Consider the following 17,626-nt stretch of genomic DNA (forward strand, 5'->3'; position numbering starts at 1 on the left):
TGGTATTTTGGAATATTCATTTTAAAAAAAATAGCCAAATTGACCAAACTTTGAGACATATTATTTCAGGAATCTTAGAATAATGTGTCAGACTATGTGGTACATATATGCCGAGTGTTTGTAAATTTTTAAAACTGGCAAAATATTTAACTCTACAGTAAATTTTTTAAAAAAAGATGGCACATGGTTTAGAAAAAAATGAAATTTATTACTTGGTTCTTTTATGAAAATTTTATTCTACATTCCCTGGAATATAAATATTTTTCCAAATAAAAGTAAACTGTTCACAAGGTCAGAGAGAAGTTTATGCCATTTAACTGACTCCCAGCACAACAGCTTGCCTAGGATAGTGTCTCAATAAATATATGCCACAAAATAGGCACTCCAGAAATTAACTGAGAAACCCAAATATTTATTTTAAAAGGTGAGAAAGGAGAATCAAATATTATTAAAGGATATAAAATTATTTTTTCTTAAAGAAAATACTTTCCTATGGGTTATACAGAACTAACATAGATATTTTTGAAAAATTACATCAGATGCAAATTTGAGGAAGGAATAGTCTACCACAGAACACAAACACTTGTGAGTGGTATTGTGATAAACACTTCTCCATTGAAATAAAAACACACTTGATGTGTGGCATATACTGATTACAGAGATGGTGGCTCAACTTGCTTTATCTTCTTTCTGGTTTATCTTTAACTTGCCTTCCTCAAAATTCATCAAATTGTAAGATGGGACTTGCGCGTCCTCATATAAGGATAATACAAATGTTTTAACAGTTTGACTTTACAGAATAGTTTCACGAGCATTTTACTGTAACCTTTTACTCCTCTGAATGGAACAAGATTAACAAGTACTATCAAAGTTTGATGAGAAGAGGGCTCATAAAACATTACTGACATTCAGAGAGTACCTCTATCACTTCCATGGCAGCACGTTACAGGGATAAGGACAGGAGTTAACCGGCCATGGGGCCCTGGCCAAGTCTCTCCCTGCTGCCATTTGGACATCTACAAATCCTTCTCTGTCCTAGTCTCACAGAATGAGAAGGGTATCAAATACAAGCTCACTGTGAAACCATGATGTCCAGGACTGAACAAAATTAATATACTGACTTCTTCCTTATCTTAGGTAGAAGATTAAGCTCTGAGTAAATAATACAATTCTATGTTACACAGCACAAGCTTTATGTACATATGCGTGTGTGTATATAAACACACACACACAATGTATATGTATATATACTTTTTTTAACGCCTACAGCACCTGATCTTCCTAGGTGGTCTCCCATCCAAGTACTAACCAGGCCTGACCCTGCTTAGCTTCCAAAATCAGACAGGATGGGGCTTGTTTAGAATAGCATGGTTGTAGACTATACGCTCACATTTTATGCTAATAAAGGGGACTTTACGTGTACTGAGAATAACCAGAATAATAAAAATTCGAATTTAGTCATAAGCCATAATGAACTGGTGTACAGAAGCATATCTGCACACAGATTTATCAATCTAGTGTTTTTGCATTCACACCATGCTGCAAACCCTGAACCAGCAGATCTTGTCGCTGTCAGGGAGAGGAAGGCACTGCTTCACTCATACCCCTCGTTGAGGCCACACTGCGTCCTTTCACACAGTGAGTGACCTACTAAGCCAAGGAATTACTTTTCAGACAGAGAGTAGTGTCCTTCAAGACGTGGCCCCAGAAAGAGGCCATCTTTAAAGACATTGTGCTGACAACAATCTGCCTCCCTGGAGTACTGCCTGCTCCAGGTGCCGCGGTGCCGTGAGGGGCTGTGGGCACATCTTCTTCCAGACCTTTCTGTTTTAATGGGAGACGCTGCCGGGACATCTGGGCTATGTGGGAATATACTGGTATGTGAAACAATGACTGAGAAAGCACAGGGAACTAGCCAGGTTAAAAATTCTGAAGGCTGAGGAAAATCTTGTGCTTCTAATACAAATGCAAATGTTAGCTACATTTTTATAAGGAAGTTAATTCGTGAGCTATTTTCCTAGGGAAAAAAAGAATTCATAAAGATTCAGATATGTATACCACGTGTATAGAAAACAAATGGCTTTACTTAATTTGTATTGTGAAGAGAAGTAAACTGATGACATCAGACAATTTAGTCAGCTCATCGGTTTTCCCACTGTTATCTGCTTTGAGCCCAAACAGTTGCTGACTGTGTTATAGTCAAATCAAAAAAGTTACCAGTTGTGAATCTGTCACATTCAGTTTGTAATACATTTCTTCAAATGAGTTAATGAAACAGGTTGAAATTTTTTTATGTAACAGCACTTGAGGGAATATTAAATTCTATGTATTTCAATTATTTTTGCATCTTCTAGGTTCCTAGGCAAGCTAATTATATTAAAATGTTCAAATAACATAGCCTCAAATTCTCTATAAAATTCTCTATAAAATACATCCACACAAGGGATGTCTACTTTGTGAAGAACTGGGTCACATAGCAGTCAGCTATCCTGTGGAGGTGCTGGGACTAAATAACTCACATTTACACCCCATCTGTGGGAGTCTTCAATAAACTCAGGCCCGTCACTTAACCACTGAGCCATTACTTGTAAAATAGAACAAGACTAAGTTCATTGTTAGTAAAATAGAATGATAAAACTAACTACCTCTGCAGAGCTGAGGATTAATTTAAAAGTTACACTGAATTCATAAAAATAAAAGCATTAAATTCCATTATGTAACATAACTAAATCGCAGAAACTAAAACCTGCAAGAACTGATACAACAGTTACACATGTATGAAGTGATTCTTATTTTTGCGAATATACTTAAAGCGCACAAGAATTTAATGTCATAAAAATGTTAAAAATATTTCAGACGAAATGTACTAACTCCTTGATTCCTGAAACATGCCAATGTTAAAAATGCCATTTATGGATTTGATGGGTGCCAGGAGGCGTGCAAATGAAGATTACTTACTTCCTGCATAGAAATCCATGGGGTGCTAATAACCACCCTAGTTTCAATGTATCATTTCTAAAATAACTGAAAAACTGTTAGTCTTTCAACAAAAATGATAAAGGAATATTCTCCAGCCAGGCTTATAAATAAGTTGACTATTTCTATAAGTACAAAGTTTTAGAAAGTTAACAGATTTAACAAGTTACCTTAAAGACTAAAGTATTTTTAGAGGTATCACAGCATGTTTTCTCTGAACTACTTAGGTTAGAAAAACAATTTAACAGAACGACCAAAAATGTTCTATTGATTTAAAATCCTCTAAAAGTGGTTGACATGATAAACAGGTTCATGATGGTTCCAGTACACTCAAGATCTGTGTTTCCCAAACTTTGTGTAAAACAAGATTCTGTTTCCAGAGATAACAAGGGATTCTGTGACATAATTCTGGAAAATGCGAAATGCTTTGGGAGAGTCACAGTGCACATGTAGCATTTTTAAGATTTTCAGAAGGCTGCAGTAAAAATACTCGTTGAACTTTAATTCAGCATTTCCTAAATTTGTCTGAGTGCTGAACTTCCACCCCTCACCCCACCATCACATCAATATTAACATTTTGCAGTTTTCTGGATAACAGTTTGAAGAGTGCTAGATTAGCCTAAAATTCTCTATAAAATACATCCACACAAATGCTGGTTGGTTTTGCTGTTCTTGTTCAGTATGGGGGTGAATGTAATGAAACAATAATTTATACCTAGCACCAATCCAGCATTTGTCAAACTCGAGGACTCCAAGAACGTGTCTGCAGATAACTGGGACCCAGCCGCTAATGACCGCTGACAGACAACAGCAGTTCCGCACTGCCACTAGCAGGGGTCGCTCTGTATCGAGCAGCTGGAGAGACATTCGGCACTGGCGCCCCTGGGGGGAACTCAGAAGTGCAATCCAGAAGCTGAGACACGCTTTGAACCCTGCTCCCTAAAACATTCACAGATCCCCAGAGAACTGTGGCCCTTAGTTTGAGAAACACAGATTGATCACACATTTCCATTTTAGAGACAGATGACTTGCCCAAGCAGAAACACAGTAGGGCTCAAGCCCCAGGGCGCCGTCGTCTCGGCTGTTAGAGTGCCATTTTGGTGCCTGATCTGACAACAGATGACTGTCAAATCCAGGGCATGCGCATAGTGTATGTATACAGATGAGTGAGTTGGCCTCCGCCAAAAGCCTAGAAACAGTTCTAGTTTGTCAGAACTGGCCAGAACTATTTGCCTAGTACATTTGTAACAAAACTCACAACTCCTTAAATTAATAATATTTTGATAATCTGCATCTAATTATACTCACTTGAAATTGAAATAACATTTAGAATGAAGCAAAATATTACACTTTTAAAAAAACCTATTTAATAAAAGCTCTTCAAAAGGCCACTTTGTTATTTACGGCTATAAGGTTCTAATTTATTTCTCTTAGAAATAAAGAAAACGTGAAGATTCTTTTAAGAGGACAATTTGCTTTTATTTATCGTTTGCACTTTGTCCTGGCCCCACACTAGCACAAATATTTATTTTCCTTTAATTTTGTTTATCCTAGTCAACTTGGCATGCACTTTATAAAACAAAACAAAAAAAAAAACCTGACCTTAGTCTAAATAAACTATTAAAGTTGGGCTTTTTCCCCCCATTTATGCACCCCCGCACGCCTCCCCCCAAAAAAACAACTCACATGAGAATGCTTCATTCTGAAGACAAACCTACTAGTGATTGAAAACTTGTTTAAAAAATTAGAGAAAAAAAATAGATGAAATAAAAATTACAAGGAGTGACCTTGTATTACTTAAAACATATTTAACCTAAGAAAGTACAAGTTTTTCTGTCGAGGCAGATAGAAAGCGTTCTGTTGTTCTATTGGAAGACAATGTTTAGGAGAAGAGCCAAATCATCTTAAACTGCAAACTATGCTACTTCCCCTCCCCCCATGTAACAAATATTAAAAGCCACGGGCTAGCAAATGCAAAATTTATTTCAACTGTACATAACAGATGTCTTTTTTATATAAAACAAACACTTCATTGCCATATGCAACCACAAACAATAATATGCATACTGTACAATACAATGCAACATTCAGGTATACATCCAACTGAGTCTTCAAATGGCAGTCACCCACTAAAAATGGCTTTCCCATTCACAGATAAAAAGCACAATATATAAATTTTTTCCAGGTCTTACACCACTATATACACATTACTGTGTTTTGGCAATTTTATGCAAAACACAATTAATATAGCTTATATACTTGTGGCAAGTGTTAATTCAATGGGAACACCATTTAGGCCATTTGCAAAAGGGCCTGTCAATGGCTTAAACCTACCTTCTAGTTCAGATTCTTCATCCTGTCATTATAATGCTAACTGTACACATAGATAATACATAATTGCATAAACATAAAATACTATTTCAGCATGACTAAAGTTCCACAGAAGTAGAAACACGGCCCTTTGGACGCCATATCACCAATGCCACACAAGAACTGTTTTCAGGCCTGTGGCACTAATACTTCCAACCAGGTCACAAGAGCTAATGGTGCCAGACAGTCGAAACAAATCCAAACAAACAAAAAGCCAGGTTGTTATTCTGCAGTGATCTTAGCATCAACAAAAATAATCAAAATGGCTTTAACTGGTACAAAAAGGAATGATGGAAAAGTGTCAAAACTTTGGTATATAGAAAATGAAAATGTCTCATTAAGACAACCCAAATGATACACGGTGTTAGAGGAAAATCCAAGTGCAGCAACTGTACTCAATGCTGTGGTCTATACGGCACGTGATGTAGGCAACCCAAGTTTGCTAAGGGGTGGCAAAGGCATCTAAGCCAATGCACCAGTTATTAGTTTCAAAGCAAACAAACACATGTTCTATTAATATCAGAAAAGGTGACTGCTCTATGTAACATAGAACAAAATTGCTTCTAAATCCCTTACATGATACTGAGTAAGTATATGAACTTCATAGTTACATTTCTCCAAAACTTCCATTTGCTATTTGACCATATATAAACCCCATCTCTACCTTAGGTTAATACTGGGCTAATTTTAAAAGACTGCTCCTCAACTTTCTTATTTATACTAATTGATATAAAAATATGAAATCTCCAGATGGCATACACTTGGAAACAGACAGATATTTGGAATTATCAGTTTTCCTAATGACCTCATTGCATGCAGTACTGAAGCTGTCTGACTCTCTAAGCAATATGCTACCGCCGAGAGTTCACTAGCACCTCTGGGCTTGTAAGCAACAGGACCCAGCTCCCAGGAAACAATGGCGTAGTGCATCAGAGCTGTCTCTGTGCAAACGAGATCAGAACACTGAATATATGGGTTTGGGGAAGGAGGTGTGGTGAAAGAAGAGAAAAGTCCACAGCCACCTGGAATTACAGCCACCCTGAAGAAAGGAAAAAATGTTATTCCCAATTTATTATGGCATCTTGTTTTCTGAAGCTGGTTTCAATGAAAACTTAAAACACAACCTTAAGGTTCCATTTTAACACCAAATACAGCATGCATGGGAAAGAACATGGTTCTTCCCCTCTAGCAATGATCGGATGTGGATCTGGATGCTACAACTGAATGCAACATGTCACATTCAGTTCTTTTTGAAGCAGAAATTAGTCTGAGTGAGGTCAGTGAAATCTCCTTACAACAAATCCCAGAAAGTGGGGGAGTCCTCACCTCTGAATCTGAGATTTCCTTATAAGTGAGTTACACAGCAATGTGGTAAGTCTTCAATAGACCCAGATATCCCCATTATAATCAAGAATGAGGGTTACAAAGGATGAGGTTGCTGTAAATGGAGTTTCACCGCAGCTAGTTGCTGAAAACAAACAATGTGTCCATCACAGGCAGTATAAGTATGGATGTCGGGGTGCAGCCAGGCCGTGACTGAAGCCAAAGCACTTGCCTTTTATAAGTATGCCAAATACCTCTCTCTGAAAGCAGTCTAATTTACACTTTCAGAGGCAGAATGCTTCAGAGTTTGGACTTTAAACCTTCAGTAGAGTGGTACAGGCTTGCTAAGTGCCATTTAAGAGGAATTACTGATTAAGGAAAGTTTGTTGTGACAATGAGAGTGTCTGAGCTCTGACAGTAACCTGGTCTTTGGAGAGGACTCCCACCCCACAGGCAAATGGGGGGACATGGAGAAGACCATATGTGGCACATCGATGAGCACAGAGCTGTGGGGATGCAGATGAGCTCTTCCATACTCCTACCAAGGCCCAAAGCCCACGCCAACACATGGTTCTTCCTGGTCACCAGGTGCCCTGAACACGGCTGTCTGAACTGGACTCACAGTACTTTTGTTGCATGTTTTTTTCTCTCTCCACAATTACTTGATCGGTGTGTCCATTATACATAAAAATTTTAGATCCCTATATATAAGGCCAGAGTCTCCTCTGTGTTGCTGGCACTTAGATCACAAATCTGTGTGGTTTTAGTATAAAATATAAAAGTGTTCATACAGCTGTATCCAAAAAGAAATGAGACAGTTGCTACACTGAGAATAAAAAACCAAACCATTTGGAGCTATAAAACCACCACTACCCACTGAGAAAAGAACCCTCAGGTATAGGCTGTTTGAATATACCATTTCCTTCAACAGTCAGGAACTTCAATGGATACTCGAATTGGTAATTCAGCCTCCACAAAGTACAATGGGAAATATCAGAAACGCTCTCAAAAGTTGTTAAAATATCACATAAAAGAGACAAGAAACAGCAAGAAAACATCTAAGAAAAGCAGGCTGCGATACAACAAGCATTTGTTAAGAAAAGCTCAGAAGTGCATTAGTTCTGGTGAGAGATATATGAGCAACAGCTCTTACGAGATGTAGAACCCATTCTGTAACTATGGGCTGTCCATATACTGTCATAGTCAGAGTCTTCCGAGAGGTCTGAAGGCTCCAAACGAGAAAGGCTACTGCGACGACCCAAGGAGTCTAGACTTGATTGGTCATCATCAGCCAAGACGTGATTATGCATCAGGTCAGTGCCTTGCCATGCTAAGACGGGGGTGGGATGGAGTGACAGGTGTGACAGGCAAAGGTGGAATGAGGAGGAGGACGGACAGGAAGAGCCACAACCAAAAACATGAAAACAAAAGCAAAAGGTGATGGGAAAAGAAGGAAAAGAGAAAATATTGTTAAAAAAATGACAACAATGTTCATTTCTCCTTATTTATGGTTGGGTTTTAATAACAAACTTAGCACAACCCTCAGAATAAACCCAGACCAATTATTATTTAAATAAACCTAACTCATGATATTGTTTCCAAATTGTTCCTTTTTAAAGGCATCGTTATTAAGCCCTCACTTAAATCTTTTACAAATTGAGCCCATGTCCACAGATAATTCTATAGACACCTGACATGTAACCAATTATATTCTAAGTTCTATTAATAAATAATCTCATTTTAGACATTATTTGTAACACGAACCATTTATGTGGTTAATTAAAAATTGCTTCCTATTCATTAAGGGGATATTGAATGCAAAATAGTTTCAAAGGACTTTTGACTTACTTCTTCAGTTATCTCTTTGCCAGACTATAAATCACCAGAAGTCATCTTAATGATGAAGGTCTAAAACTTACCTTATCAAACTATAACCACTGTAAAAATTTCAGAATGGAGAAAGGAATTAAATAGGGTCCACTTCCCTCTCATTCCCCATTTCCCATCACCCACATCTCCCCTCCTTAGAGAGCTCACCAGAGCTCAGCCAGTAGATATGAATAAAGTAGGAAGTCATGTCTGCTCAAATGTTACCGACCCTGATGCAGACCCTTTTACTGGCAGGAAGAGAGAGGTGAACTGGTAATGCCACTATGTTAAAAGGAGGACAACGGAAGGAAGTGGGCACAAAATGGGAGCAGAAATCAGCCCGAGTTGTTAGCAACTTTGAGTAGTGATACTGGCCAGGCAGCTGTGCATGAGACATGCAGGCTAGGATGGGCCAGGGCGGAGGGTGCTGGAAGGACACACTCAGTGGGAACCAGGAGGCTCATCCACGAAGGGGAATGGCACTGCACAGCAACCACTGGCTCTGTGCAGCTCCTGCTTCTGATCAGAGTTAATTCCGTTCCCAATCCATTACAAGAACAAGCAGTGGACTAGTTTGGATTTTTTCAACTAAATCTCTACCTTCTATGAAGGTCATTATGTCCTTGAGAAAGAAATCAATAGCAAAAATGTTTGGTTTATAAAGTCTCGGCATCTAATGTATACCGAACAGAACTGAAATTTAGGTAGGTATATTATCCTGTTTTCACTAAACATTTAATATGAAAAGAGCTTTCACTCTGATTCCATTTCCAAATGTATAAGGATATCAACCTTTCTGGCATAAAGGATCAATTTCCCTTATCCAACCTGTTCTTAAAGTTTAAGGTCATGTATGATTGTATATATAAGGCCCCAGAGTGGTTAGCTCATAATATCAGTTAAAAACAAAAATCAATGTATTGTCCAATGCTTTTCTTGCATAGCAAAAATAGAAACACATAGTACAAGCAAGGTAACAAGAAAAGAACTGCACAAATTGTGGGCCATTCCTTTCAGGCAGCCAGAAGCAAGGCCATTAGGTGCATCACGGGGTACTTTCTCTTGGATGAAGAAATGCAGCTTGCACAAAAACATGGGCAAAGCTCGTTACCTGGTCTGTTCACCCAAGACTACCAGGTTAAAATTTTATTTCAAATAACTGACATTGAGGTAAGTAATTTTTTTAAATCTCACATTCAAATCCCAAAAAACTATGGCCACATTTTATAGCCTATTCCTTAAAATACAATCTCTCATCAAATATATAAAACTGCAATATTTAAAATGACAATAATCTATATTTACAAGTTATTGCTTGATATTATCCATACTCACTCCACATTCAGGGCTTTCCATTTCTCTTCTACTCTGCTGACTAGCCACCACAAACGTATTTTCACCAGAAAGAGTACAGACAAAAAAGTCTGAATGTCATAGGTGGGATATGTAAAATATTGGCCATAGGGTAGTTTCTAGATTATCTGCAAATTCCACCAGGGGTTTAAGCCCGTTAGCCCTATCTTCATCTTTGACAAAAGCTAAAGAAGTTGAAATTCCTTTTCCATCCTTCTCATTTCCGGCATTAGTTTATAGAACAGAACACTGGTTTGAACCACCATATTGCAGGTGGTAATATGGTGGTTCAAACCATATTACCGGTTTTTATGCCAGAAATAATATATAAATCCTCCAGTTCTAAAAAAAAAAAAAAAAAAAAACCCACGTAAGAAACAAAAGTACAAAAGGACACCCCATGATGTCTGTGGCCCTGGCACCAGGTAACAGGGAAACTCAGCCCCTTCCTTCTGAACCACATGCATTACTTCATCCACCCTATCATGCTACACTTCACTCTCAAATGCTAAAAAAAAAAAAAAAAATCTTCCTTTTTATTGTTCATATATACAATGGGTTAAGATTTTTCAATTAAAACATTATGCATAAATACAGGTAAAGTCAGTGGTACTGAGATCTACCTAATTAATTGGTATCTACTTCCATATTTTAAAAATGCAATCGTTTAAAAAAAGGGGAGGGGAAGACTAATAGAAGTCTTGCTGCAGGCTTATATTTTTGACAATTTAAGAAGCAAAATCCATTACCACACCAATAGGTAAAATAGCTTAAATACCTGAACGGAATTTTCTGCTCGTGTCTGAACTTCTCTAGGCAAAAGAACACTATAAATTCTGGTTGTACCTCATCCATAAAGGTTTCCCAGTAGAATATTCTCTAAGAATCAGTTATTTTACTGACAGCTCAGACCCTTTTCAATGATTTAGGGATGTCAGGCTCAAGCTGTTCTATACCTGGCTAGGCCACCAAAGCATTGCTCATTAAGGACCATTCAGGAGAAGCCGTGCACAGAGTTCAAAAGTGCAGTTTCCTTCAGATTGTGATTTTAAACAAAATGAACTACCACAATTCCCATTACTTTACTGGAAACTGGAAACTTACTTGAATTGAGTGTTTGCCGTGTTTTGGCGCTAGTGCAGTAAGCTTCGATGACTTTCAAAATCTGAGCGTCTTCTTCTAAAGCAGCTGTGCCTGTCAAGAGACACACAACACATTACAATCAAGCTAAAAATGATGAGTACACACGTTACAATCTAAAAATTACTAGTATAATTAACTAGATGAATGAAGTCATCATCTCAACTAAAAATAATGAAAAACAAGACAATCTCTTGTCCGATATTTATTTTCCAATATTTATGAAATAGTAACATTCGAAAGGATTTTTAGGTTTTTTTTTTTTTTAAGTATTTTTATCTGCAACATATCTGGCAAAAGGTTAACACCCTAAATATATAAAATTTATCTTACTAATCCCTAAGAAAAACAGTATTCCCTACTCCAAATTCTGAAATTGAAAAAAGAGTAAGAACGAAGCACAATTAAGTCACACAAAAAGAATACAGTCATCACACTAAGAAAAGAAGTGAAAATTAAAACAAAATATCAGGTTTTCACATATAAGCCTGGCAAAAAAAAAAAAAAGCCTGACAATTCTCAATGTTGATGTGGCTAGAAGAAAAAGTCTTCCCTCTATCCACAGCTAGTAGGAATGAAGATAGGCGAAATCCTCCGGAAAGGCAATTTAACCACATTTACCAAAGGCATCCTCTGATCAACAAATTTCTACTAGAGATTTTATCTAAGAAATTTATAAGGCACGACCCTCCAGCTTAAAGGTGTCATTCTAGAGCTCTTCCTTAAACTACACATTACTCCAGATCCTGGCTTCCTACTCAGAGATCACAGGCACAGAGAATACAATCTTCCAGACTAACAACATCTAACATCTAATGGTATTAGTATCAGGCACCGAGTCTCACACCCAGCATATTTCATATGATCCTATGGCTAAATTGTGTCTGTTTTTCTATATTTCTAAGATATTACTTATATATTTTAAAGCATATTTTTTATTTTAAATAATGTTATTTATATATATTTATGTATGTTTATATAATTTATATTTCTGTTTATATGTTTATATAAATGTTTATATTAAAAAATATATCTTTACAGTTATTACCTACTATAATAAAAAATATAGAAAGAATGGAAGGCTGAAATACTTAAAAGCTGCACAAAAAAGCCAATACTTCCTACTAAAAAATAAATTTCAGTACCAAGAGTTTAAGAGCAATCGAGGAACTGACTTAAATTTCACTAACTGGGTCCAATCATTAAGGTTTCTCATAATAAGCTCCTCCTTTAGGGGTAATAAAGATAACATTTAACTAGTTTAATTTCAGGACTTGTTGCAAGATAACTTCCAGGGTCAGGCCTTACCCTCTTGGCCAATAGGAAAATCTGTCCAGTTAGTGTATCTGGCAGACATGAGTAAGTAAGTACACCGGCATCACCCTACGTGCAGAGAAAGCATTAGATCCCGCAAAGGGCACCGGCTTCCCTGGGATGTAGTGTGAGCCATCACTAGCTACCTTTCATCACCAAGGTTGGAAAAGGTAAATTAATGAGAGTGCCACACACATTTTCTATGTGGCACAGACTACTCCATGAACTAGAAACAATTTCTAAGATTCTGAATGTAATAAAAGTTAAAATAACTTAACAAAATTACAATGTGACTTTAAAGCAGTCAAGTTTACTAAGTACTTGCTATGCACAGGCACTATTTACACTGAGATCACATAAAGTTTCTCCTCCAATTCACATGAAAATCTTTGGTTTTCTTATTACTTCCTCATCTATCCTTCAAAGTTTCCTCTGCTAGCTCCTTATCTCCTTCATCTCCTAAGACTTGGACCCTGTCTTACTCATTTCTCTATTCAGTCTCACAGCTTGAGAAACCAGCTAAGCACAGAACACCTCTGAAATTCTTACCACCAGCCCAGACCTTCCCCCAGAGCTCAGAATCTTGTCAACACTCTGCCTCAACACGGTACCTGTAACTCATCCTGCAGGTAAACAGGCCAAAAGCCTCACTTTCACACAACCAAAGCAAGTCCAATCCAACAGCACATCCCATGGGCCTGTTTCTCAACTGTGGCACTACTGACATTTGGGGTCAGAAACAATGTCTTCACTTAATGCTTTCAACAGGTTCTGCAACTAAGTGAAGGAGATATCATGAAACCAGTTTTACTACAGGCTAATTGATAGAAACAAGAGATAAGTCCCTAAGGCATCTCATCAACATTATAGCAACAGTATTCGAGGACCTGCTGTAATTCTTTGCTGCAGGGCTTCCTTGTGTGCTATAGGGTGTTTAGCAATGCCCCCTGGGGGTTAAAGTCACCCCCTACCCCCATAGAGAAACACTGCAGTAGGCTCCATCTTTCAAAGAAATTTGAACTTTGCCTGCTCACACCTCACCTCTACATTGCTATCAGTAGGCCTTGGCCACCAACATGTCACCCTCACCTGGATTACTACACAGCCTCTTAACTAGTCTCCCTGGCCTCACCTCTGCCTGTCTGTCCTCAACACAGAGATCAGTGGTCCTATTAAAACCCAAGTCCCGCCAAGTCCTGTGTTCACAACTGGATTGTGGCTGCTTGTTTGCTCAAAGTGCTTTTAGGAACCGAACCATCCCTCACTACCTCCCTGTCACCCATCACCACCAAAGCTCTTGGCAGGGGGCAGTGGGTGGTGCCTTGATGACCTCTGAATACATCATAGGGGTTTCCAGCCTCGGGGGCTCTGGGACCACTGCCCAAAAAGCTCTCCCACAGACATCTGCTCAGCTGGCTTCCTCAACCCTTTCAAGTTGCTTATTAATACAATGCCCCATAACTCATGCCTCCCCAACCACCCTGTTTAAAATGGCCCCCATGCATCTCCTTCACGTACTTCATACTAACACATTCTACTGTCTATTTGGTCTTCCATCTGTATCTTCCTATTAAAACAAAGGTCCACAGGGCCAGGGGTGTTCATTTGATTACTGTTTTATATCTGGGACATAGAAAGCACTGAATAAATCTGTGAAGGGAATGGTACCTCATCTGCAGCTATCCCAATGCCCAGCAGAGTGCCTTCACACAAAATGCACTCAACAAATGCCTGGCAATAGAGAGAGCCATGAAACACTCCCTGGTCACAGCTGGTAAGTACGAAGCAGGTATTCAGTTCCAGACCTGACTCTCTTCACTAGAATGCATGGCCTGATCATCCTGGGAGTGCAGCACTGCTCTGCATGCTCAAAATCTGAGGGAAATGACCACTAGGATAACAAATATGTGGTGCCCACCACAGTGTACCTCAGGTGTCAGGGGCAGTGAGAGCTCTTGTTCACAGAGCAGCCTCTAGGCCTGTTACTGCATTTACTTATCCCGGTTTATCGCCCTCATACTAAGGATGAGGAGGACCTACAATGATGAGTGGCAGAGCAGGCTCAAATGCAGGCTGCACGGCCTCCAGGGATCATGTATAACCACTGCACCAAGCTTCCTCCCTTCACTCACATCCTGATTAAAAATGTCTCTCCCAGGAGACTTCTTTTGAAATTAAATCTCTAAAGGGGTCTCAAATGGGTATGGTAAAAATGCGGATCAATGCTTTGGAATATTAGGAACACCTGAGACAGTTCACAGTGCATGTGGAGAGCAAGGAGCTGCAGAGGCGGGCAGGCTGGGCCAAAGACAGGGAGACAGACCCCTTTTAGAGACATCCCACAACTTCTCTGAGGCTCTGACAGGTAGGGCCATCTCCCCATCAAAGTTCTCCTGCAGTGTGAGACAGCCATCTGTTCACACAAAACCCTTCCTGTCTGTCACACTGGGAAACAGACTTGACACTGGGAAGAAGCAGACGGGCATATGCATGCATGCTGAATCTAACTGCTTACTTCTACAAACAGCTCTCATTATTCACATGCTGTCCACTGAGCATCTCCTGTGAGATGCTCTCTGTGAGAGGCTGGGAAATCCAGAGCTGAATTCAATACTGCCTCTGGAGTTTCACAAGTTTACACTTGAGCAGTAGAGGTTGTCTGAGCACAGAGGTCTGGGGGAAACAAGCCCACCAGTGATAGAGCAGTATGGGGGTGCAACCCAGACATGTGGAAACCACAAAGGGCACAGAAAGAACAGGTGATCCCAGCTCACCCTCTGTTCTCAGATGGAATAATAAACCCAGAGGCCAAGAGCCAGCAGACAAGTCCACCAAGGGGAAAACCATGCATGTGCTTGATCACTAGCGCCAAGTAGCTCTCCTGCTTGTGGTTCGTTTATTGCAATCATTGCTCAATTTCTTTAGAAGTGACACTAAGGCTCAGACCCTGACTCGTGTCTAAGTCTCTGAAAAGCCACCTCCATATCCCATGCATGCTGTGTCTGTGTGAGAACCCTGTTCTCATCTACACATGCACATTACTCACTTTTCCTCAGGGCAAACTCTTCATCCGAAGGCTTCCGCTCAGGTTTGCGTTTAGGTAGCAGCTTTTTCATGGTCTTGGGACTTTTACTAAGATCCTAAAGAAAGAAAAGCGGAGAAAATGGTGACAATTTCCAGTGACTTTTACTGGCTGAGAGTAAGGGTCTCTGTGAGGGTGTGAAATATTAAATCACTACAAGTCACTCACTGTTAAACGCTTCCTACTTCTCTCAAACTTTGATTTTTCTTTGCCAGACGCTGAGCATTAATTTAAAATCAATAGGGCACTGACTCTTATAAAAACCCTCATATTACTTGGATCCGTCACCACTGTGACAACACACAGCAGAGGTGTTGTAGGACTGCAGGAGGCTGGCAGCTTCTGGAGAAGAGGAAAAGGACAGCTGGCGACGCGTGCACAGAGAGCCATGGGTGCTGCTAATTCTGGAGCAGACCCATCTGCTCCAGCTAACTAGAAAGAGATGAGGAAACTAAGCCTATTTTTAAAAGTAAGTAAAGAACAATTCCTTCAGGAAAATGTTTGAAGCCCCAAGGGAGGAGAAAAGGGAGTACAGTCAGCTTATAGGCTTTGAGCTCAGATGCACACAGAAGACAGAGCACTGGCTATGGTGTATTCACGCTAATTCAGGGCTATGTTCGATGTAATGGTCTTCCACTCATCTGTGTGTGTATATACATAGAACACAACTTCTAAGACTGTGCAGAAAATGAAGGTGAAAAACGAAGAGCAGACAATCCAAAGGAGAGTTAGTGTTTAAAATGTCAAGCATATAGTAAATATCAATATCAAAAAAGGCTAACTTCTGCATCATTTAAGTTATATACATCGTTTATGACTCTTATCATGAGAAGCCAAGAGCCATGATTCAGAAGGTGACATGTACAATGGCAGCGGTCCCCAACCTTTTTGACAGCAGGGACCGGTGCTCCTGTGAGAATCTAATGCCTGATGATCGGAGGTGGAGCTGAGGTGGTGATTCTAGGGCTGGGGAGCGGCTGCAAATACAGATGAAGCTTCACTTGCTCACCTGCCACTCACCTCCCGCTGTGTGGCCTAGTTCTAACAGGCCACTGACCTTACAGGACAGCAGCCTGGGGGTTGGGGACCTCTGGGCTATTGGGTGTATCATACTGAAATCAGACGAAAGAGACCTAGATTTTTAAAAGTCTCCCTTCAAAATCATTTCTGTACAAATAAATATTTTAAAAGCTCTTAGAAATGCAGAAATCAGTTCCCAAAGAAACACAGCATGTGTTCTATGGCTTTCCTAATTCGAAGTGAGCAGAAAGCGAGGAGGCCCCGGCAGCGCAGCAGATGCAGCACTGCACATGCAGAGGACACAAGTCCGCCACACACTGTGCCCCACTCCTGGATTCAGGCAAGCTGGCTGCTCCATCATTTGCCATACTCTACAATATTACTTTTCACTAAGTGTTTGGAGGTGCTTAGTAATACTGGACAAGAGTGTGAAACCTTTTCTCCAACATGGGGTCCAGCAAAGCAACTGCAGCCATTTACCGAAACCAGATGCTCATGTTCACTGCACCACACCTCTTGCCTTGCCCCTTCTGCTTCTTTGTTGAACTCTTTTACCCCAGTTTTCTTCTCCAATAATAAAATCTCCCCTAGTGCCTGCCTGCACTATCTGTAAACACTGAACCTGACAAAAGAACAAGGATTCTTTAACTGCTCATGATAAAGAAATTTCTGACTTGAGCATATGCTCACCAGCAAGAGACATGTCATAAAAAAAATTCAGTAATAAAAAATGTAAAGGACTGATTATAATTTATAATTTATGTAGTGCTTTTCTATGTCTTAGGACTGCTTGAAAGGAGGGAAGGTCCACTCCAGATCCTTTAGGAAATGTGGCTCAATTAGATGTGGAGACTTGTACCAGGCAATAGTGCTTCGGCACACTCACACTCACTCATGATAACCATCCTGCCCCTCACTCATGTACATAACCATACTTACACTAATAATCATACATTCACACAATAACCATACTCATACATAACCATGCTAACATGCACACAATAACTATACTCACATTCACAACTATATTCACACTCGTGCTAATAACCACATTCACACAATAACCAACCAATATTCATACTCACTATAACCATACTTACAATAAGTATACTTTCACTCATAATAACCATATTCACACTCACACAATAATCATAACCATAATCATTTTCACATTCACAC

General features: G+C 39.5%; 1 protein-coding gene and 1 pseudogene across 5 annotated transcripts in view; both read right to left on the reverse strand.

The window, feature by feature from the left end:
• ARHGEF7 (Rho guanine nucleotide exchange factor 7) overlaps nucleotides 1-17,626 on the reverse strand; it is a 129,319-nt gene that overhangs the window by 5,228 nt on the left and 106,465 nt on the right. For 3 of the 5 annotated variants that reach the window (XM_016145274.2, XM_016145277.2, XM_016145276.2), the window contains 2 exons: nucleotides 15,392-15,485; nucleotides 10,996-11,085 (listed from right to left, as the gene is read on the reverse strand). In XM_016145274.2, coding sequence (XP_016000760.2) covers nucleotides 10,996-11,085; nucleotides 15,392-15,485 — 184 coding nt within the window. Of the gene's footprint in view, nucleotides 1-7,822; nucleotides 8,000-10,995; nucleotides 11,086-15,391; nucleotides 15,486-17,626 lie in introns of all 5 variants that reach the window. The other 2 variants (XM_036228801.1, XM_016145281.2) reach the window with 1 other exon arrangement.
• On the reverse strand, nucleotides 1,261-1,379 carry LOC118609804 (annotated as a pseudogene).

This window comes from Rousettus aegyptiacus, unplaced genomic scaffold, assembly GCF_014176215.1.
Source record: "Rousettus aegyptiacus isolate mRouAeg1 unplaced genomic scaffold, mRouAeg1.p scaffold_m13_p_11, whole genome shotgun sequence".
Classification (NCBI taxonomy): domain Eukaryota; kingdom Metazoa; phylum Chordata; class Mammalia; order Chiroptera; family Pteropodidae; genus Rousettus; species Rousettus aegyptiacus.